Genomic DNA, 20,575 nt, shown 5'->3' with positions numbered 1-20,575 from the left:
TAATTTAGGGATTTTGACTATAATTTCTACTAATTTTAAAAGTTAGAACATATAGTTTAAAATTAAAATATTTGAATATAATTATTAATTATGAAAAACGTTTAAAATTTTTGTCCAACAAACCTATAATTTCAAAAAAAAATTAAAATTAGTGTGATATAATTCCAATTAAATTTGTTTGCCAAGTTACATATACGTGAAGTTTTCCAGTTTTTGGCTTAATGTTACCTTCCATTTGCTTAAAAAATGATCAAAGATTTATGGTGTGTTTAGTATTATTAGTAAAGTTATCGTTAAAAAAAATAATTTTTTAAAAGAAAATAATTAAAAAATAAAAATTAATTAAAATTATATTTAATAATACATTTTAATTATAAAAATATTAAAATAATAAATTTTTTTTCAAAAATAATGTTTTAATAATATTTAAAACATTATTTTTTAAAAATACTTTTTATTTTAAAACTCATTATTGTGAAACTGGGTTTTATAAAAGATCTGTGGAACACGACGGCCACTCTGCTTGGCTCCACTCCACCACTACATTTCTTGGACGGAATCTTAGTTAGAGGGAGTCAACAAAAAATAGGACTGAAGACCTCCACAGCCAAAGTAAATTAACGTTATTATTATTTTTTTATTTTAAAAATAAGTGTGCAAATAATTTAGATATTCCGTCTTTAAACTCGGCACACATAACTTAAAAATCCATATCAATCACTAAAAAAAAAAAATTGTCTTTGGCAAAGCTAATTATTTTGGGCTTGGATAAAAAAAAAAAATTCACCAAACGAGTTACTGACATAGTGTTTAGTGTCATCTTCTGCTTTGACAATGCATTTCATATTTTAATGATAGATAATTACATTACCGACATTTTTTTCTATAGTCTTCTATATGTTTAATTTTCGCTGACATATATATATATATATATATATATATATATATATATATATAATAATTTATAAATATCCCATAAGAAATTTGAAAATCTATCAATTGAAGGACTGATGTTGATCGTGTCAGGAATGGCTTCTAATTCTTTAGAATTAATAGTGGGGTTCTAAATTCTACAAATATCACATTCTGCCAACTGCCAAAGTCCTACCCAAATATTACTCCAATTGAAGGATTACTATTCAGTGCATCTTATATTTAAAGTTGAAAATGAAATTATTTCATATACTAGTTAACACTAAAAAATAAAAAAAATAAAAAAAAAATAAAATTAGCAACTAGCTAAATTGATTGCTAATCCATCGATTTAGCAATTAATTTAAGAATTGATTCGGTCATTGCAATGAGGCTAGTTGTAAATACCAACTAATAACCAAATTGATTACAAATAGTAGTCGACGTTGCGAAATTAATTAAATTTAAAAAAATAAATTGTTTTTTGTAAAAACTATCTGCTGGTTGTAGCTACCGATTTAACAACAAAAATCGGTTATTAATAGCAACTGAAACATAATCACTTGCCAAAAGTTAGTGTATTTAATTTTATAATTTTATACCATTTTGTAAATCGATTGATATTCGCAACTAATTTAGCAATTAAAAAGTCGATTGCTAATTTAAAAAAATTATAAAAAAATAAAATTTCCAAATAATAAATAAAAAATTCAAATAATTAAATTTTTTTAAAAATTAAAATAATAATTTATTAATAAAAAAATTGATATAACAATATTATAAAAAAAATTAGTAATAATAACTACTATAAAAATATTAAAAAAAATAAATATAAAAAGATATTTATACAAAAAAAATATAGTAGTGGTTTATACAAAGAAATTAGCAACTAATTTCTTTTAAAAATTAGGTGAAAATTTTTGGAGGAAAATTTTGCGACCGGTTCATAATCAGTTGCAAATCAAAATTAAAAAAACAGAAAGAATGGGCAAAAATTTTTTGAAGAAAAAATCGATTTCAAAAATCGATTGTTGTTAGCAACTAATTCATAAATCTGTTTTAAATTAAAATAAAAAACAAAAAAAAGGAATGAAATTTTTAGGGGAAAAAAATCAGTTGCAAAATTAATTACTAATAAAAATTGATTTTAATAAATTTTAAAAATTGATTATTATTAGCAATCGATTCACAAATCATTTGAAAATAAAAAAATTAGCTGAATTTTAAAAAAAAAATCGGTTACAAAATTGATTGCTAATAGCAACCGATTTTAATCGGTTATAAAAAACGGCTACTATTAGCAATTAATTTGCAAATCAATTACAAATTAAAAAACAAAAAAATAGGTGAAAATTTTGAGGAAAAAATATAGCAACCGATTTGTAATTGGTTGTAAAAATCGGTTTCCATTAGCAACGATAAGGAATCGATTGGAAATAACAGCTGATTTTGGAGCCAATTAAAATAATTCTTTAATTTAGTAACCGATTCTCTAAATTGGTTGCTATTAGCAACATATTTTATCAATCGATTTCTTAATAAATTGTTAATAGCAACCGATTTTAAAATTAGTTACTAATTTTATATTTATGTTTTTTCTAATATTGATTGGCAATTGATTTAACAACCAATTATAAATCGATTGCTAATAGGAATTGATTTTAGCAACCAATCATAAATCGATTTTTAATAGCAATCAATTTTAAATTTTTAAAAATTAACTATTTTATTAAAAAAAATAAATAATAAATTGACTATAAAATTAATTATTAATAGCAACCAATTTTAATCTATTAAAATAATTGGTTACAAAATTAATTATTTTCTTTTTTAAGTGTAATCCCTATTTTTGAGTCTCGCTTTCAACTATTAAAATGCCATTCTTCATCAAGATAGGATAGACTTGGTACTTCACCATAATCTTCATTAATTGTTATTAAAAAAAAAAAATTGATTGGTTTAATCGACCTTATTTTTTTTTTAGTTAATATGGATGTTTTCTTTATTGATTGAGTTCTATTCTATTAGAAAAATATTTTTAAATTATTTAAAGATTACGATTATATCCTGTACGTAGATATAATTTCACTTGATTTTGTGATTTCATTTATCTATTTTTTCATCAAATATTTTCGCTAATTAATATTATACAAACTTTTTAATTTTAAATCATATATTTTAAATTTTAAAATAGAGAACAATTATATTTAAATATCAAAATCTTAGGTACATTTTATTATTAATTTTGGATCACAAATTTCTACTTTAAGATTAGAAGCAATTGCATTTAAACCTTGAAATCTTTGATTTATTTTGTTATCTATAATAAAGTGTATTGATTTTTGTTTTCCTTTTTGTTATTAATCACTATTTTTGGGTGGATAAAATTTTAAATCTCCAAATTAATTTAGAAATTTTAACTTTAATTTCTACTAATTTTAAAAGTTAGGATATGTAATTTAAAATTAAAATATATGAATATAATTATCAATTATAAAAAATGTTTGAAGTTTTTGTCCAACAAACCTATAATTTCAAATAAATTTAAAATAGTGTGATATAATTCCAATTAAAATAACATTTTTTTTTTCAAAATTAATGTTTTAATAATATTTAAAACATTATTTAAAAAAATACTTTTTTATTTTAAAACTCATTATTGTGAAACTGAGATTTATAAAATATCTGTGGAACACCTTCTCCGCTAGGCTCCACTCCACCACTAGATCTCTTGGACGGAATCTTAGGCAGAGGGAGTCAACAAAAAAATAGGACTGAAGTGAAGACCTCCACAGCCAAAGTAAATTGCACGTTATTTTTTTTTATTTTAAAAATAAGTGTAAAAATAATTTAGATATTCCTTCTTTCAAACTCAGCACACATACGTAGAAATATCTTCACAACACCTATAGGAGATTTAAAATCGAATATTCGGTTTCAAATTAGGGAAAATCGGTTTCTAAATGAATTTAGAAACTGATTTCAAACCGAAATATTCGGTTTCAAATTCACATGTTTCTAAATAAATTAAAAATGGAATATAATATTTGTTTCAAATTTTGAAATTGTTTTGAAACCGATATTCCGTTTCAAAATTTACAAACAAAATTGTTTCGGTTTCAAAATCCGTTTCCATTTGGAAACCGATACTTTCGGTTTCAATTTATCTGAAACAGATTTCTGTTTCCAATCGGTTTCTAAATTATAAACACAAATAAAACACTTTTTAAAATCGAAAGTCATTCGGTTTTTAAATAGAAACGGAATTCCGTTTCCAATCCATTTCTAATTCCATTTCTAATCCATTTCAGATTACTAGAAAAATTTTTATTTTTTTTATTTAATACATTATTTCTTGCATTGAAGTATATAATATAATATTAATTTTAAATGCTAAATATCACAATATTTACAATATCAGGCTACCAAATATCAAAATATCAGTCAATATTATATATAAATATGACAGTGATGGGTTATAAAAATAATGTACTGTATGAAAAAATAAAATACATAATAACAAAAAAACAAGCTACTTGTCATATCATCACTCATCATCACTATCGGCCTCTCTACCATCATCATGATGAGTTGCATTTGGAGCTGGGGCTATAAACTGCGTACCCTGCATCATTTGTGCCATCATGTTTTGCATCATTTGTTGCATGCGCTCCTCCAGTGTTTGCTCGCGTTGTCGGTATCTCTCCTCCAACATCAGCTCGCGCTGTCGATCTCTCTCCTCCAATGCAGCCAACTATCTTTTAGCGTTGCGACAGTCTGATGCAATTGTTTAATCTCTTGCTCCATTGCCTATGACTGAGCGCGATGGGATGCAGTAGAAGATGATCCATACGATGAGCTAGGGTAGAAAATTGATGCTTGGGATCCAATGCCATAAACCTTGTTCTTCTTATCCCCCCTACAACTTGAAAATATAGTGCCACCTCATCCACAGTAGGAGGGTCGTTGCGCCCCTCTTGTGGTTGAGATGACTGCTCCTTAAGCACCAAAAATGCATCATGCATAAAGTCAAAACACATGTTTTAAATACATTTGTTTTGGCAATTGGATAAACAAACTCAATTATTCATTATTTTCCTACAATTGAAAGACAAATAAAATACTTGTTCACTTACCTTAATTGATTGCGCTCATGCATCAACCATACCAGAAGTACCTTTCCTAGTATGAGTCTTATGGAAAAGATCATAGGGAAAAGGTCTTCGGCCAAGTTGGGCTTCCTGAAAAGATATAATGATTTTAATGATGTTTATAATAATGTTTGATTAATCACTACAATATGTAGACAAACACTAACAAAACCAGTAAATATGAAATCATTACCATTCTATCTGCATGAGTAGCATGTGAAACTGAACCCCCTGTGTGTCTAGAAATGCCTACCCCAACTCCCCCTATCTTACTACAGCGGTTAGCAGTGAACTGATGGCTCTTAGCTTTGAACTCTAGGCTGCTCCATGCCTCCTTCCATTTTTGCATTGTACTATTAGGCACAATGACCTTGGATTTTCCTTTCCTGACATTGCACATTAGTGCCTTGTAGCGCTCTGCAGCCTTACGCCTCCAAGCTTCCTTTATGAGTGGAGTCATCTCCTGCCAGTCAAAGTATTTCTATAGCAAAACAAATAAAAATTAACACAATTGTATTAGTATGATAATATTTTTTTAAAAAAAAATTGACAGCATTTCCCTTTAATTTTGGACAGTCCAGCCTAGTTATTAGGCATTAATTACACCTGTTAAAAACACTTTATATATTCTCAACAACAAACAACATCCAACCCAACTACTGCAACTCACAATAATATATATTTTTAACATCCTCAACACACAAGCTGTACATATAACTTTTAAGAATTAAAATACTTTAATTGTGTTCTTTTACATTAATTCACAAATTCTCATCACTTGAACAATATTTGTTTGCAACATTCTTTTTGGAGGTTTCATAAACTATGCAAATCAATTATCTGATAGCTAATTATATTTAAATATTTATTTTATTACCTGAAATTCATCCCAGTAAAACTCCTTTGTCTCAAGCGTAACAGTCTTCCAACAATGCCCCTCTGAGTCCATCGTCTCCTTGAAGATATTCTTCATCTTCTTAGCACATTCCTCAGATGGATGTAACCTGAACACAAGGAAGACAACAAACATGTTGATTTTATGCAAATGTAGAAATATGGTACTTCAATTGCCAATGATAAGTAATACCAAATCATACATAAAGTTAATTAATTTTTAATACTTACACGCCATTAACGAGCTTTATTCGTTTCTTTCTTCCAAAGGTAGTGAGTGATAGGCCATCCATCGATGATATCGGTACTGCCCCAACTGAATGACCTCCATGACCAAAGGTCGATCTAGCTACAGGCTCAGAAGATGGGGTAGTAGGCAGTGGTGGTGGAGGTGGAGGTGTAGCTCGATGTTGTGTTGAAGCAGTAGACCCCTCTGGATCTAGCATCGACCTCCCAATGGATGGTGAAGGAACCTGAGGCTGACCCTGTGCAGACTGGTCTTGCTGATCATTGGGCTCATCCTGTAGACTTAGCTACCTTAACTGTGAACGGCCCAATAAACCTCCCCTGCGACCGTTGCCTCGCATTTTGTATAAACAATTATATTAATTGGTTAGCTTTATTCAACTTATTATACATAATACAGATGAAGTTTTTCAATAGTTAGAATTTATACTTCAAGTTTAGGAATATAAATTCATTGAGAGAAATACCTGAATCTAATTAGTATCACTATCATATTCATCATCATCTCTCTCATTGCTTTCTGATTCCAATTCAATCTCCTCTTCATCCTCAACATCCTCTTCATCAATTTCAACTAGTACACCGCTTAGATCATTCAAATATTATTCCTGATCATCATCATCATCATCAATTTCTATCAAAGGGACTTCCATTTCATCTTCTTGAAAGGGTTTTTCCCATACAGGGGGGAGGGGTGTTGTCACATTCACTTGATTAGGAAGATCAATAACAGATCTCGCTTTGATTTTGAACACAGCCCACCAATCATCCTTGTCGTGCTTTAAGCTTGGATATATGGAATAATTAACTTGAGCAGCTTGGATAGCGAGAACAAATGGTTCATATATATTATGTAACACCCTAGGCAAATCCCACATCGGTAAAACATGGGAGAGATGCTGGGTTTATAAGTTGATGGTTCGTAACCCCTAGTGACATGTTTTAAAACCGTGAGGGCTTCGGTCCAGAGCGGACAATATCACTAGTGGGCCGGGCCATTACATTTGTGGTATCAGAGCTGCTCCGCGTGCAACCTTGAACGATGGTGGGGCAAACCTCAGCGAGGACGCTAAGTCCCATAAGGGGGGTGGATTGTAACACCCTAGGCAAATCCCACATCGATAAAACACGGGAGAGATGCTGGGTTTATAATGGCCCGGCCCACTAGTGATATTGTTCGCTCTGGACCGAAGCCCTCATGGTTTTAAAACGTATCACTAGGGGTTACGAACCACCAACTTATAAACCCAGCATCTCTCCCGTGTTTTGCCGATGTGGGATTTGCCTAGGGTGTTACATATTAAATGATCGTTTATGATTAATATCCACAAGTTTATATTTTCTATGAATCTTTGTTCCCACATTTGGTGTTGGATCAAACCAATCACATTTAAACAGTACAGTTCTTTTGATTGGTAATCTAGGGTACTCCAATCGTAACACTTCAATTAACTATTCACAGTAGTCACTCTCGTCAGTACTGTAATTAGTCCCCTTGATGCATACCCCACTGTTCATCGTTGCCCTATGTGAACCATAGCTTTTAGTGTGAAATTTATAACCATTAACTACACAACCATTGTAGGACATAACACTTCTTAATGGACCCTTTGATAGATCCTTTAAGAACTGGCTTGATATATTGTTGGAGGCATTGTGAACATATTTATTGAACCACTTATCGAATTCATGCTCCAGTTTCTCATCAACTTGTTTATCATTGATATTTGGATTGGTCGTGCACAACTCATTAACAAAAATGCTGCATGCAATGAAAGCACTCAATTACATGTTTCGAATCAATGATGGCATTGCAACAATTATAATAATTGAATATTAGAAAAACTTACTCAATGTATGATTTTACTTCTATACAATTCAAGAAGATGTACATTTGTGCTGCTTGAAATTCTTCTTCTGTGAGATATCTAACCTTTCCTTTTCCTAGTGGCCTACCAGAATGAGTGAAAACTGATAAATTCCCTGGATGTTCATCCATATGTTCGACTACATCATCATTGCGTGGAACTTTTCGATGCCTTGTGTTGACATGCGGTTAAAAATAATGAGCGCAGAACGACAATGCTTCTTCAACTAAGTATGCATTGCATATGGAACCTTCCACTTTGGCTTTATTTTTCACATTATTTTTTAACTTCCTGAGGTACCTGTACCACTTACTATTTAGTCACAATAAGGTTTTTAATTATCCATATAATGACATAACGCAATAATATATTAAACTAGTTATCTCTCAAATGGATACATCCACCGATATTGCACTGGACCAGCAATCCATGATTCATAAGCTAAATGTACTAGAAGATGTTCCATAGAGTCAAAGAAACTTAGAGGGAATATACGCTCTAGTTTACATAATATTATAGGAATCTCTTCATTGAGCTGTAACATGTCTTCTTCTCTGAGTATTGTTAAAGTTAACTCTCTAAAGAAATTGCTCAATTAGGTCAATGCCTGCCACACATTTTGTGGAAGCAATTCTCTGAATGCTATTAGGAGTAATCTCTGCATACAGACATGACAATCATGACTTTTCATCCTGAATAACTTCAGTTTTCGCATGTCTATACACTTACCCATGTTTGACCCATAACCATCTGGGAATCTAAGATTTTTAAGCCATTCACACAACACTACTTTTGATTGTTTGTCTAATGTGTAACATGCTTCAGGGTACTTTCCTGTTGCCATATTCCTCTCTAACTCAGGTCGATGACAAAACTCTTTTAAATCTTCCCTTGATTTTGCATTGTCCTTTGTCTTCCCTTCAACATTCATTACAATGTTAAAAATATTTTCAAAAACATTTTTCTCTATATGCATGACATCCAGGTTGTGGCGAAGCATATTAGTACTCCAATATGGCAAATCCCAAAAAATGCTCCGTTTCTTCCAACCCCTATTCTTTGCTTTGCGACTGTTATTCTCATTTGCACCCATATCTGTGACACACATTAATCCTAGATGTTCTATTTGTTTTAAAATCTCCTCAGCAGATAGAATTGGGGTGGCACTTTTTGTAACTGTCTTGTTCTTTCTAAAAGTAGTCTTGTTCCATCTGAAAGGATGGTCAGCTTGTAAGAATTTACAGTGATTGTCAAACCATGATTGTTTACCACCCTTTGTTAATGTGAATGCATCTGAATCTTCTCTGCAATATGGACAAGCAGTCTTGCCAGCTGTGCTCCAACCGGACAACATTGAATATGCAGGGAAATCACTTATTGTCCATAATAATGCAACCCTCATATTAAAATTATTCTTCTTAGATGCATCGTATGTGTCAACTCCAACTTCCCATAACTGTTTCAACTCTGCAATAAGGGGCTGCAAGTACACATCCAATTTGTCCTTCGGGTTTCTCGGACCAGGAACTATTACCGTTAGGAACATATACTCATCCTTCATACATAACCAAGGAGGCAAATTGTAAGGAGTGATAATGACTGGCCAAGATGAATATTGTTGTCCTGATTGACCGAATGGTTGAAACCCATCAGTGCACAGTCCTGGTCTTACATTCCGAACCTCAATAGTAAATGAATGATGTGTCTTATTAAAATGCTTCCACGCAGTTGCATCTGAACAATGACGCATTACCCCATCTTCATGCTCATGCTCAGCATGCCATCTCATTTCTTTTGTTGTTGCATTCGAAGCATATAATCTTTGTAATCTCTGTGTCAGGGGAAAGTAGTACATTCTCTTATGTGGGACATTGGTTTTAAAATTAGAAGAGGCTCGACTACGTCGTTTGAACCTTGGATGGTCACAAAATTTGTAATTCATTAACTCACTATCTTCAGCCCAATATAACATACATCCATTAGTATAATAATGAATCTTCTCAACCGGTAGGCCCAATGCTTGGACCAACTTCTTTGTACTGTAAAAGTTTTCGGTTATTAAATTATCACTTGGTAACACCTCTTTCATAAGTTGGCAGATGTCATCAAAACATCTTTCTGACAAATGATGTTCTGCCTTGATGTTTAACATCCTTGCAACAACTGAGAGCTGTGAATGGGTTTCACAACCCGGCCACACCTTTTGATTAGCAGCTTATAACATGTTATACAACTTTTGAGCTAATGGATTCGGAGGTTCCTCCATTACATCCTGAAAGAAACCAGGACCTGCTACATCCATTACCATTTTCTCGTATGTATTGCTTGTGCTACTATCAACCTCTTCAACTAGCTCTTCTATCATAACATTTATGTTTTGACCATCAATATTACTTGTGTTGGGTTCCCCATGTAGAATCCATTTATAATAATATGGCACAAATCCATGCTTCATCAAATGTAACCTAATTGTATTCTCATCAGCATAGTTACCATTCTGACACTTTCAATGATTACATGGACACTTCAGTTTATCTCCATCCATCCACTCTGGATGTTGCTTAGCAAATGTTATGAATTGTTCAATACCTTCTACCAATTCTGAGGTTAGTAGGCCGTCTTTTAACCTAGAATACATCCATCTCCTATCTGATTCCATTTTGCTAATATCTCCATAATAATTATAGTGAATATTAGGTTTGTTCATATCCCAAATCATGTGTTGAAAGGTAACGCCCTAACCCAATTAGAATTGCATCGTCTTTACCAATAAAAGATCCAACATGAAAACAATCCTCAACATCGAACCAAAAAGAAAGAATTATGAAAGCAAATAAGATATTAACAGTGGCATACCTTTTTAATCAGAGAGGAATTTAGTTCCCTTTTTCGCTTTCTGATTTAGAATCGGCAAGCACCCTGCTCAAAAAATACTTGCAAAAACAGGAAAAAATTAGCAAAACACAAAACCAACACATCAAAATAAAGGAAATATACTATATGATTAGAAAAAAGAAATTGCAAGGAACGGAAAAGACAAACCAACTATCAAACTCGTACTTAGGAAGCGAAAATGAAAAAGGTATTATGGATAACATGACATCATTATTTAAAAGCACAGAAAGAGAGAGAGGAGAAGGGACCTGCAAAGGAGTAAAGAGAGAAACATTCCATGGCTAAATTTAAGCCAGGAGATTACAGATAGGAGGGCTCTAATCCGACACGATGTTCAAGGTTGTAAGGGGAGTGTAGATAAAATGAGGAATAGAAAATAAATGTAGAAACAGAGAAAGGTAGGGAGAGAGAGAGAGAGATGTGTGATAGTGCTATAATTATGCAAAAAAAAATGCCAACAGTTTCCTTCTATATTCCAACGGTTTCTCAGTAACCAAACAAATGCCAAAACTAAATTGCAAACTATATCCTCCATTGTTCACACTAAAATCCATAAAACATAAAATCCAACTCCAAAAAAAAAAAAAAAAAAGGATTGCCTTCCAAATCCCCTAGATAAATAACCCGGATTTACAATAAACAGTGAGCTAAAGCCAACAAACAGAAACAGGAAGGCATCATAATAGAAACTAATGAAGTCGGAGATCGTTGGGGATCGAAGCTGAAGCGATTCTGACATGAGAAGAGAAACGAAAATAGTACCTGAGAGGCAGATCAACGGTGCATATAGAGATCTTTTTGGGTTGTGAGTCAAAACAAGCGAGTTCGAGTTTGCCCTAAATTGAATTTAAAAGAAGGGAATAAGAGAGTGAGAGAGAGAGAGAAATGGTGATCGACTGAAACAAAGGGAAGAAATGAAAAATGGGAAAGGGATCGAAACTTGAAGGAGCTAGGTTTGTTAAGTTCACCCAATCTTAAAACGACATAGTTTTGAATAAGATATGTCATTAGCACTCTCCCCAGATGATTTAGAAAATTTTTTCCCTATTTTATTTGTTATTTCAAAAAATTAAAAAAAAATATTAATTATTTTTTAACTTTACTTTAATTATTATTATTATTCTTAATATATTTATTTTTTTTTCACATATTTTTACATTTCAATGATATTGTAAAGAAATTTTAATTAATTTTGAATATTATTTTTATAAAAATATATTATCTAATAATTTTCTTAATTCTTATAAAAATTTTAAAAAATTGTTGAAATAGAATGGAGCTAGTATGAATTTAATATTCATTTGTAAATATTTTATAATTTTTTATAAAATACAATTAATTATTAATTTAAATTATTTTAATAGGGTAGGTTTATGCAAGAAATTTCTCTAGAATAGTTTAAAAAAATTAATATAGTTATTGACAAAAAATTTAATATAATATATATGTTTGAAATTAAATTGTCCCCTATAGTTTTATGAAAATAAAATTAATAAAATTCTATATATTTAAAATTAAATTAGATAAAAATAATTAGATAATACTTTAATTTTTAAAACCGAAAAGTAATCGGTTTCTAAATACATAAAAAAAATTAAGAACCGTTTTTGACTTTAAAATTTAATCTGTAAATTTATTTTGAAACCGAAAAAAATCGATTTTTAAAACCATAAAAATAGAAACCGATAGAAATCGGTTTCTAACATAAACTTAAAATTTATTAAATCAAATATATAATTAGATAAATTTTGAAACTAAAATAATCGGTTTCTATTTTAACTTTAAGCTTTAGTAAATAAAATAGAAATTATATAAATTTTGAAACTGATATAAATCTGTTTTTAAATATAATTAGATTTCACTTTAATTTTTGAAACCTAAATTAATCAGTTTCTAAATAACTAATGGAATTAGAAATCGATGTAAATCAGTTCCTAATGTGACTTGATAAAATCGATCATACATTTAGTTTGAAACCGACAAATATCAGTTTCTAAATATAACCAAGGAAAATAGAAACTAACAAAAGTCGGTTTCTAATTGCACTTTTAAATTTATTAAAAAAATATATAATATATAAATTTTGAAACCGAAAGAGATCGGTTTCTAAGTGCAAAATGAAGAAATTAAAAACCGACATAAATCAATTTCTATTTTGACTTTAATATTTAGTAAATAAAATAGAAATTATATTAAGTTTGAAACCGACATGAATCTGTTTCTAGATATAATAAGATAACACTTTAATTTTTGAAATCGAAAGTAATCGGTTTCTAAATAACCTAAAATATTAGAAACCGATATAAATCGGTTCCTAATTTAACTTTATAAAATTGATCTACATTTAGTTTGAAACCGACATATATCGGTTTCTAAATATAACCAAGGAAAGTAGAAACTGACAGAAATTGGTTTCTAACTTCTTTTTTTTTTTTTTTTGTTACAAAAGAGATTAAAACAAACAAAGTTTCTAACTTATTTTTAAAATTTATTAAATAAAATATATAATAGATAAATTTTGAAACCGAAAACAATCGGTTTCTAAATGTAATTTACGAAATTAAAAACCGAAATGAATCGGTTTCTATTTTAACCATAATATTTAGTAAATAAAATAGAAATTATATTAATTTTGAAACCAATATAACTCGGTTTCTAAATATAAATAGATAGTAACTCAATTTTGCAACCGAATATAATCGGTTTCTAAATTAAACCTGAGTAAATTAGGAACCGACGATATTCTGTTTCTAATATGACTCAATTATAATGGAACTAGTCTTGATCCTTCGAATTAGAAACCAAACGTTATTTGGTTTTAGAAGTCGGTTTTTAAACGGTTTCTAAACCGATGCTAAATTTACCGCAAAAATGTGCCACGTAATTTAAAAATCGATGGTTTTCGGTTTCAAATGTCGGTTTCAAAATTGTTGCTAATCGGTTTCTGATACATTTAACCCGTTCTACTAAGTTTCTATTTCAAAAGCCGTTTCAAATTACAAACCGACTTAAATCCATTTCTAAAGTCGGTTTCTGTACTGATATTTTCTTGTAGTGATTGTACACAAAAGTTTAGAATATTTTAATAACCATCACAACATGAAGTTCGTAGAGATATTGAAACTTAAGTCAGCTTTGATTAAGGCTCAATTATTAAAAAAATATTAATAAAATTCTTCAATTTGGATTAATATCCAATCGGGTTCAAAAGAATTATGATAACTTTAAAAAATTTACTGCTGGTTTGTCTCTCAACAGTCAGCACTAAAAAAATACTGAATTAAGCATAACGCTTTATTGCTTAGTTTAATTTCTGAGAATTTTCTTGGTCAGTGGTGAATCTTGACCAAACATGTCTTTGAACGGTTCTGGTGATTTCAGTTTCCATAAAATTTTCGTTAAAAAGTATAATTTTAAAATATTTAATTTAAAATTAATTTGATTAAAATTTCTTATTCATCAATTATATTATTCATATTAATTATATTAACTAGTTGATTTTCCATTTGCCATAAGCTCTCTCATCAGGTTAGGAATCAATGATAGAGCCAGCATTTTGATTTAGGAGGACCCAATTAAAATATATAATTTATTAATAAATTATTTACTTAGGTATTGATTGAAGGGATTGATTAATTAATGATGATAACCGTCTCATAACTATAAAATAAAAATATTTAACAGATATAATAATAAAAATAAACACTTTAATTTTTTTTTAAATTGATTTGCTAAAAATTAAATGAAATTACTATTTGTTCAAAAATATAATGAATAATTAATATTGTGAATTGCTAAAACTAAAATATATTGATGGCCTAATTAAAAAAAATTTCTCTCATTTATCTCAAATCTATTTTTTTTTAAAAAATTATAAAAAGTAAATTTAGTTAAAGTTATAGATTAAATAAAATAAATAATATGGCTTTACTTCTAATATTATGAAATAAACTTCTTTTTTCTAACTTGAGTGTGAAGACATTTTAGCAAGAAAAAAAATTCAAAATAGTAATGAGATTATAAGAAAAAAGCTACTAATGTTTTAAATTGATGAAAATATATGAGAAAATTATATTAAACTTTTTTTAATGATATTATACAATAATTTAAATTTTAAAAAATAGAAATTAGTAATTATAGGTTTATTAGATGAGAAAATAATAAAATAAAATTTATGAAAAGTATAGGACTAAGTGACAATAATGATTTGGATTTTTTTTTAGTATAAAGATTTGTATTTTATTATATCATTCTTTTAATAAAAAATTTAGAAATTTTTTTATATAAAATTACTATTAAACTCACTTAAAACTTTTAAAACTCTCAAGTTCTCATATTCATCAAAATTTTATGTAAGAATAAAAAAAAACTTTTTTTTTAAATTACCAAGTCCTCAAAAATTTATAAAATTTCAAGGGGACCCAATGCCCCCTTTAGCCCCCAGCTGGCTACGCCAATGCTAGGATAGTACTTATCATAATCTTAATTAATATTTATTTAAAAAGAAATATTGGATTTTTTGATTTATTCTTTTTTATTTGTGGAATAAAGTTACTTCAATTTATTTTCAGTTGGTAAGGAATGTTATCCTTATCAATTGGAATTCTATTATATGGAAAAATAATTGAAAATTATTTAAAAATCTTAAATGCATCCCCACGATATAAAAAAAAGAAAAAATTAAACAGACACATAACAAATCATTCTGCTCTCTTTTAATTTAAAATGTTTTAACAATATCATCCCTAAACGTCAATTTGAACTACAAAATCCATATCAATCACTAAAAAAAATTGTCTTTGGCAAAGCTAATTATTTTGCGCTTGGATAAAAAAAAAAAATTCACCAAATGAGTTACTGACATAGTTTTTAGAGTCATCTTCAGCTTTGACAATGCATTTCATATTTTATTGGTAGATAATTACATTAGCGACATTTTTTCCTATCGTCTTCTATATGTTTAATTTTTTGCTGACATAATGTAGCGTAGATAAGTGAAAATTTGGTGATGAATTAGCCATTTTCATCACTAAATGCTGCCGGCACAGTCTAGTTGCTTAGTTAAATGCCAACACTAAGGCTAGATTACGTCATTAATGCCGACACAGTATTCGATCAGCATTGGCAATCGTTCATCTGCCCAAAAATAAAATCCATAGTCATAATTTTTTTTTTAATTACCAAATAAATTAAAATATCTTACAAAAGTCATTGCCTTTATTGAAAGAAAAAATTACAATATAAGAGTGTAAATCATAATTTCTATAATGAATTAAAAAGGAGAAAAAGAAAAAGAACTTAAATGAAAAGTTGATATAAATAAGATCACACATACTATTCTAAAACTAACAGCAGCTAGGAGTTTCGCCCCATACTTCATTAATAATGGGTTCTATCTTCTTAACCTACCGTCTAATTACAGGTTACCTACAAAACATAACAAGAATTAAAATTTAATTATCTCAATATAGATTTTTACCAGCAATTTGATACAAATCCGAAAAAGATGACACATAGTTTTGAAGAAAATTAACATTAATGACAAGTTTTATGTACAATACAAGCTTGACTTAAAGATTAAAAGGAAAATTAAATTTTGGAACAAGAGAAAATCAAAGGGAAGAAAAAGAAAAAAAAGAAATAAAGATCAATTTGTAGTCTTTATAATTAAATTAGAGAAATGGGATATAATTTTATATTATGTACAGGCTATTACTATCAATGCACCATATATGTTATATATTTATAATTAAATATATTAAATTATATGATGTTTTTGAAAAAATTCATAAAATATTATTCTATAAAATTAATTTCAATTTTGATTTATTTTTTATTTGTTATCCAGTACGGTTAGAAATAATATATTCTCTATCTAGTTATTAATAAAAAATTAGAATTATATAAAAACAATAGTCCAATACAATTTAATTTTTACAATATATTTTTTTTCAATTTTTCTGGGTTTGATTCAAAAGAATAAGAACCAGTGACAGCCATACCTTCAATGCTAAAAAAATAAAAATAGGAAAAATATTAATATTACTCTATTTATTAATGCAAAAAAAATATTGCATAATAACAGTTTTTAAGAAATCATACTTGTAATAATATACAAGTACATAAAAATAAAATAATTAGGTTTAAATGTAATTGTCATTTCTATTTTTTTTTTAATTGATATTGATCTTTAATCAAAATTAAATAAAATTCTTTTTTACTTGTGCATTTAGGAAATTTTAAACTTAATAATTATCTTTGATTGATTTATATTATTTATTTATTTTCATTTTTATAATTCATAGAGATTAAAATATTCAATTTTAATTAATATTCATAATTTTATAAATATCAATATCTTGTTTCATGGAAATAAAAAAAAAAACGTTGATGAGAATTAACTTACGAAAAAAAAATGCAACTATTATATATATATATATATATATATATATATATATATATATATATATATATATATATATATATATATATATATAGAATTTTACTTAATGTTGTAATATCATTACTTTTAATATTAACCTAATTGAATTTCGATATAAAATTTGAAAAATAAATATAGGTTACAAAGTACATAAGTAAATTCGACTAATATGATTATTTAATAATTTTTTTGGACTATTTATGAACTTAATTAAAAAATGTTATATATTAAAATATATCGATTTAATAAAAGAGTATATATAAAACATGACTAAAAAATTATTGATATTTCTATTTTGATAATTATAAATTATATATATTAGCTCAAATAAGATAATTGTTTAATTAATTTGTATGTAAACTTATATTATATTCAAATCGAATTGATTATACATACAAGTTAAATTTTAAGTACGATTGTATTTTACCTCTATCAGAAATAATTACAAAATTTAAATATAAACCATTATAAGTTAAAATTATTATTGCTTAAGTATAATAATGAAAAATAATTATAAAAATTATTTTATAAACGCGTGAATTGAATTTAAATAAAAATAAAAATAAAAATAAAAATAAAAATAATAATTAAATTTCAATTAAAATTGAGTTTATATAATTAAAATTTAATATATTTAAATTAAATTCTAAATGAAAATATAATTATTTTGATTTTAGAAAAAAAATAGGTTGTCATCAAAATAGGAAGGAAGAGATATTATAAATTGTTATATAAAAAAAAATTAGAAGGATAATGACATTAAAGAATTCAAATTAAAGTAGGAGACTTTCACAATGCATATCAATTTTTTCTAATTAAACTTTTTAATTGTTAATAAGATTTCTTATAATTACATTATGAAAAAGAGCAAATTTATAATTGTTAATGTTTTGTAAATATGATAAGAATATTTTAGTTTGTTAAAAAGTTCAATATTTTAGTTTGTTAAAAAGTTTATCCCATCATCATTCGCACATTTATATATATAGATAGATTATAAATTATAGATAATTTAGAAAAACTTAGCATGGACAAACTTGAATACACCCTGGTCAACAGATCAATCCCATACATTCGGACCTAGAACTTGACATATTAAGTGAAAAAAAAAAAATGTAACAGTAGGAAATACAACCAAGACCAGATAGAGTTTAGCTATAGAAGTGAAAATAACATTGCAACAGTAGCTCAAAACCAAAACCAGAAGGCTGCCAAGACCAATAATCTACCCGATAACATTTAATTTCAATTTCTTATGTTTTTCTTCCTTTGTCTCCTCAATTGTTTCCTTCCAAAAGTTTTCACAAACCAATCATGTTTTCTTTTGGTGAACTCATTCCCAGCAACCACTCCCACTATCAAGCCACCTGCGTAACCTATCATTATTATCATCCAGTTAATTTTAAAGAAAGATCCTGAGTTTTCATCGTCTGTGAAAGTGGAGGGAGTTGATGGGATAGTTTCAAATTTTCCACATTTAATCTCCAAAAGAGCTCCACATAATCCTGAGTTCCCTTTATATGAGTTGCTATCAAATGTGTCAAATTGTTTTCCTTGTGGTACAGAACCTGAAAGATTGTTCCAAGACACATTGAATGATGAAAGGTAAGTGAGTTCAGATAATTGCAAAGGTACCTGTCCTGAGAGCCAGTTGCTAGAAAGATCCAAGCATTCCAATTCTTTCATGTTTGCCAAAGATGATGGTATATGACCAGTGAGCATGTTGTTGGAAAGGTTAAGCAAATGAAGTGCTTTAAGATTTCCAATGACATTTGGAATTGCCCCTTCAAATCTATTACATGAGAAATCAATGGCCGCCAAAGTGCTTGGAATTTTCAAATATTCCAATCGCAAGCCTTTGTTATTCATGATTATTGAGTAATCATAATTTTCATATGCAAAAACTGGAAATGAACCAGGATATATGTCACTTTCACCCATATATGTCATGTGGCTTGTGTCTATAATCTTCATGGCATCCCATATCTCAAAGTATGCAGTTGGCAGATGCCCAATGAATTTATTCTGAGATAGGTCAATGATTTGAAGCTCAGAAAACTTACTCGTTCCAACTTTCCTTAATGCACCATAAAAGCCATTGGATCTCAAAATGAGGACTTTCAACTGCGGAAGATTTCCCAACCAATAAGGGAAACTATCATTTAATTGATTTTCACCGAAGTTGATAAACTCTAACATTGAACAATTGGCCAATGATCTTGGTAGTTGCCCTTGCAATCTATTGTGGCTTAAATTGATAAATCTCAAATTGCATCCATTTCTCCATGCTGGGGAAATACTTCCATCAAAGTAATTGGTGGACCACAGTGATCCTTGTAGCATATTAGACCGAATGTCTAACATGGTTAGATGAGCCCATTGAAGAACAACCGAAGCTTCCTCAAAACCAGTTAATAAGTTATGAGAAAGGTTCATATACTCCAATGAATTTCTGCTTATGTTCCACAGCCAAGAAGGTATTGGGCCTTGAATGTTGTTTGAGGAAAGGTCCAGGCGCCGCAACTCATATTGATTATGCAAGAAATGGGGGAACTCACTAAGGTTGCAAGAAGCCAATCCCAAATTAGTAAAATTAGCAATGACGGCATTTGTGTTGCTTTCTGTGAGCAACCATAAGTTGTTGTATGATAACATCAAACTCCGCAAGTTTTTGAGCTGAAAGAAGATATTCACATCCACAACACCAGATAAATTGTTTGAATGGAAATTGATAGTATCAAGATTCTTGAGGTTAGAGAGAGTGCTTGGAATGGAGCCTTGCAATTTGTTTGATGAAAGTACCAGCCATCTGAGTTTAGAATGATTGTTAGTTTGAGATGGGATTTGACCTGACAATTGATTAGAGCTCAAATATAAGTATTCAATACTTGCTCCATAAATGAGGCACGATGGGATTTGACCACTGAAATGATTATGGTCTAAATATAAATAAAAAAGCTGTGTTAGGTTCATAAGCCAAGAGGGGATTGGACCAGCAAGTTGATTATAGCCCAAATCTAAATCAGAAAGATGAGTCAAGTTCATGAGTGAAAATGGGAAGCCACCATTCAATCCGACAGAATAGAGAGAAAGGGAATTGAGACCGGACAGTTTACCGATCCAAGACAAGGAAGTAGTTGGGGCCTGGAAGTTGTTATTTGAGAGAC

General features: G+C 28.9%; 1 protein-coding gene across 1 annotated transcript; it reads right to left on the bottom strand.

The window, feature by feature from the left end:
- Positions 1–18,653: 18,653 nt before the first annotated feature.
- On the bottom strand, positions 18,654–20,063 carry LOC131169445 (receptor-like protein 43). The gene has a single exon (XM_058128673.1). It carries the CDS (start codon positions 20,061–20,063, stop codon positions 18,654–18,656), a length of 1,410 nt encoding a protein of 469 aa, XP_057984656.1.
- Between the last annotated feature and the right edge of the window lie 512 nt (positions 20,064–20,575).

Source organism: Hevea brasiliensis, chromosome 10 (genome assembly GCF_030052815.1).
Source record: "Hevea brasiliensis isolate MT/VB/25A 57/8 chromosome 10, ASM3005281v1, whole genome shotgun sequence".
Classification (NCBI taxonomy): domain Eukaryota; kingdom Viridiplantae; phylum Streptophyta; class Magnoliopsida; order Malpighiales; family Euphorbiaceae; genus Hevea; species Hevea brasiliensis.
Note: the sequence above shows the minus strand (reverse complement) of the source record. Positions and strands in the feature narration are given on the sequence as shown.

Excerpts from the sequence above, each read along its gene's own strand:
- LOC131169445 (XM_058128673.1), bottom strand. The coding sequence starts at position 20,063 with ATGTTATCATACAACAACTTATGGTTGCTCACAGAAAGCAACACAAAT.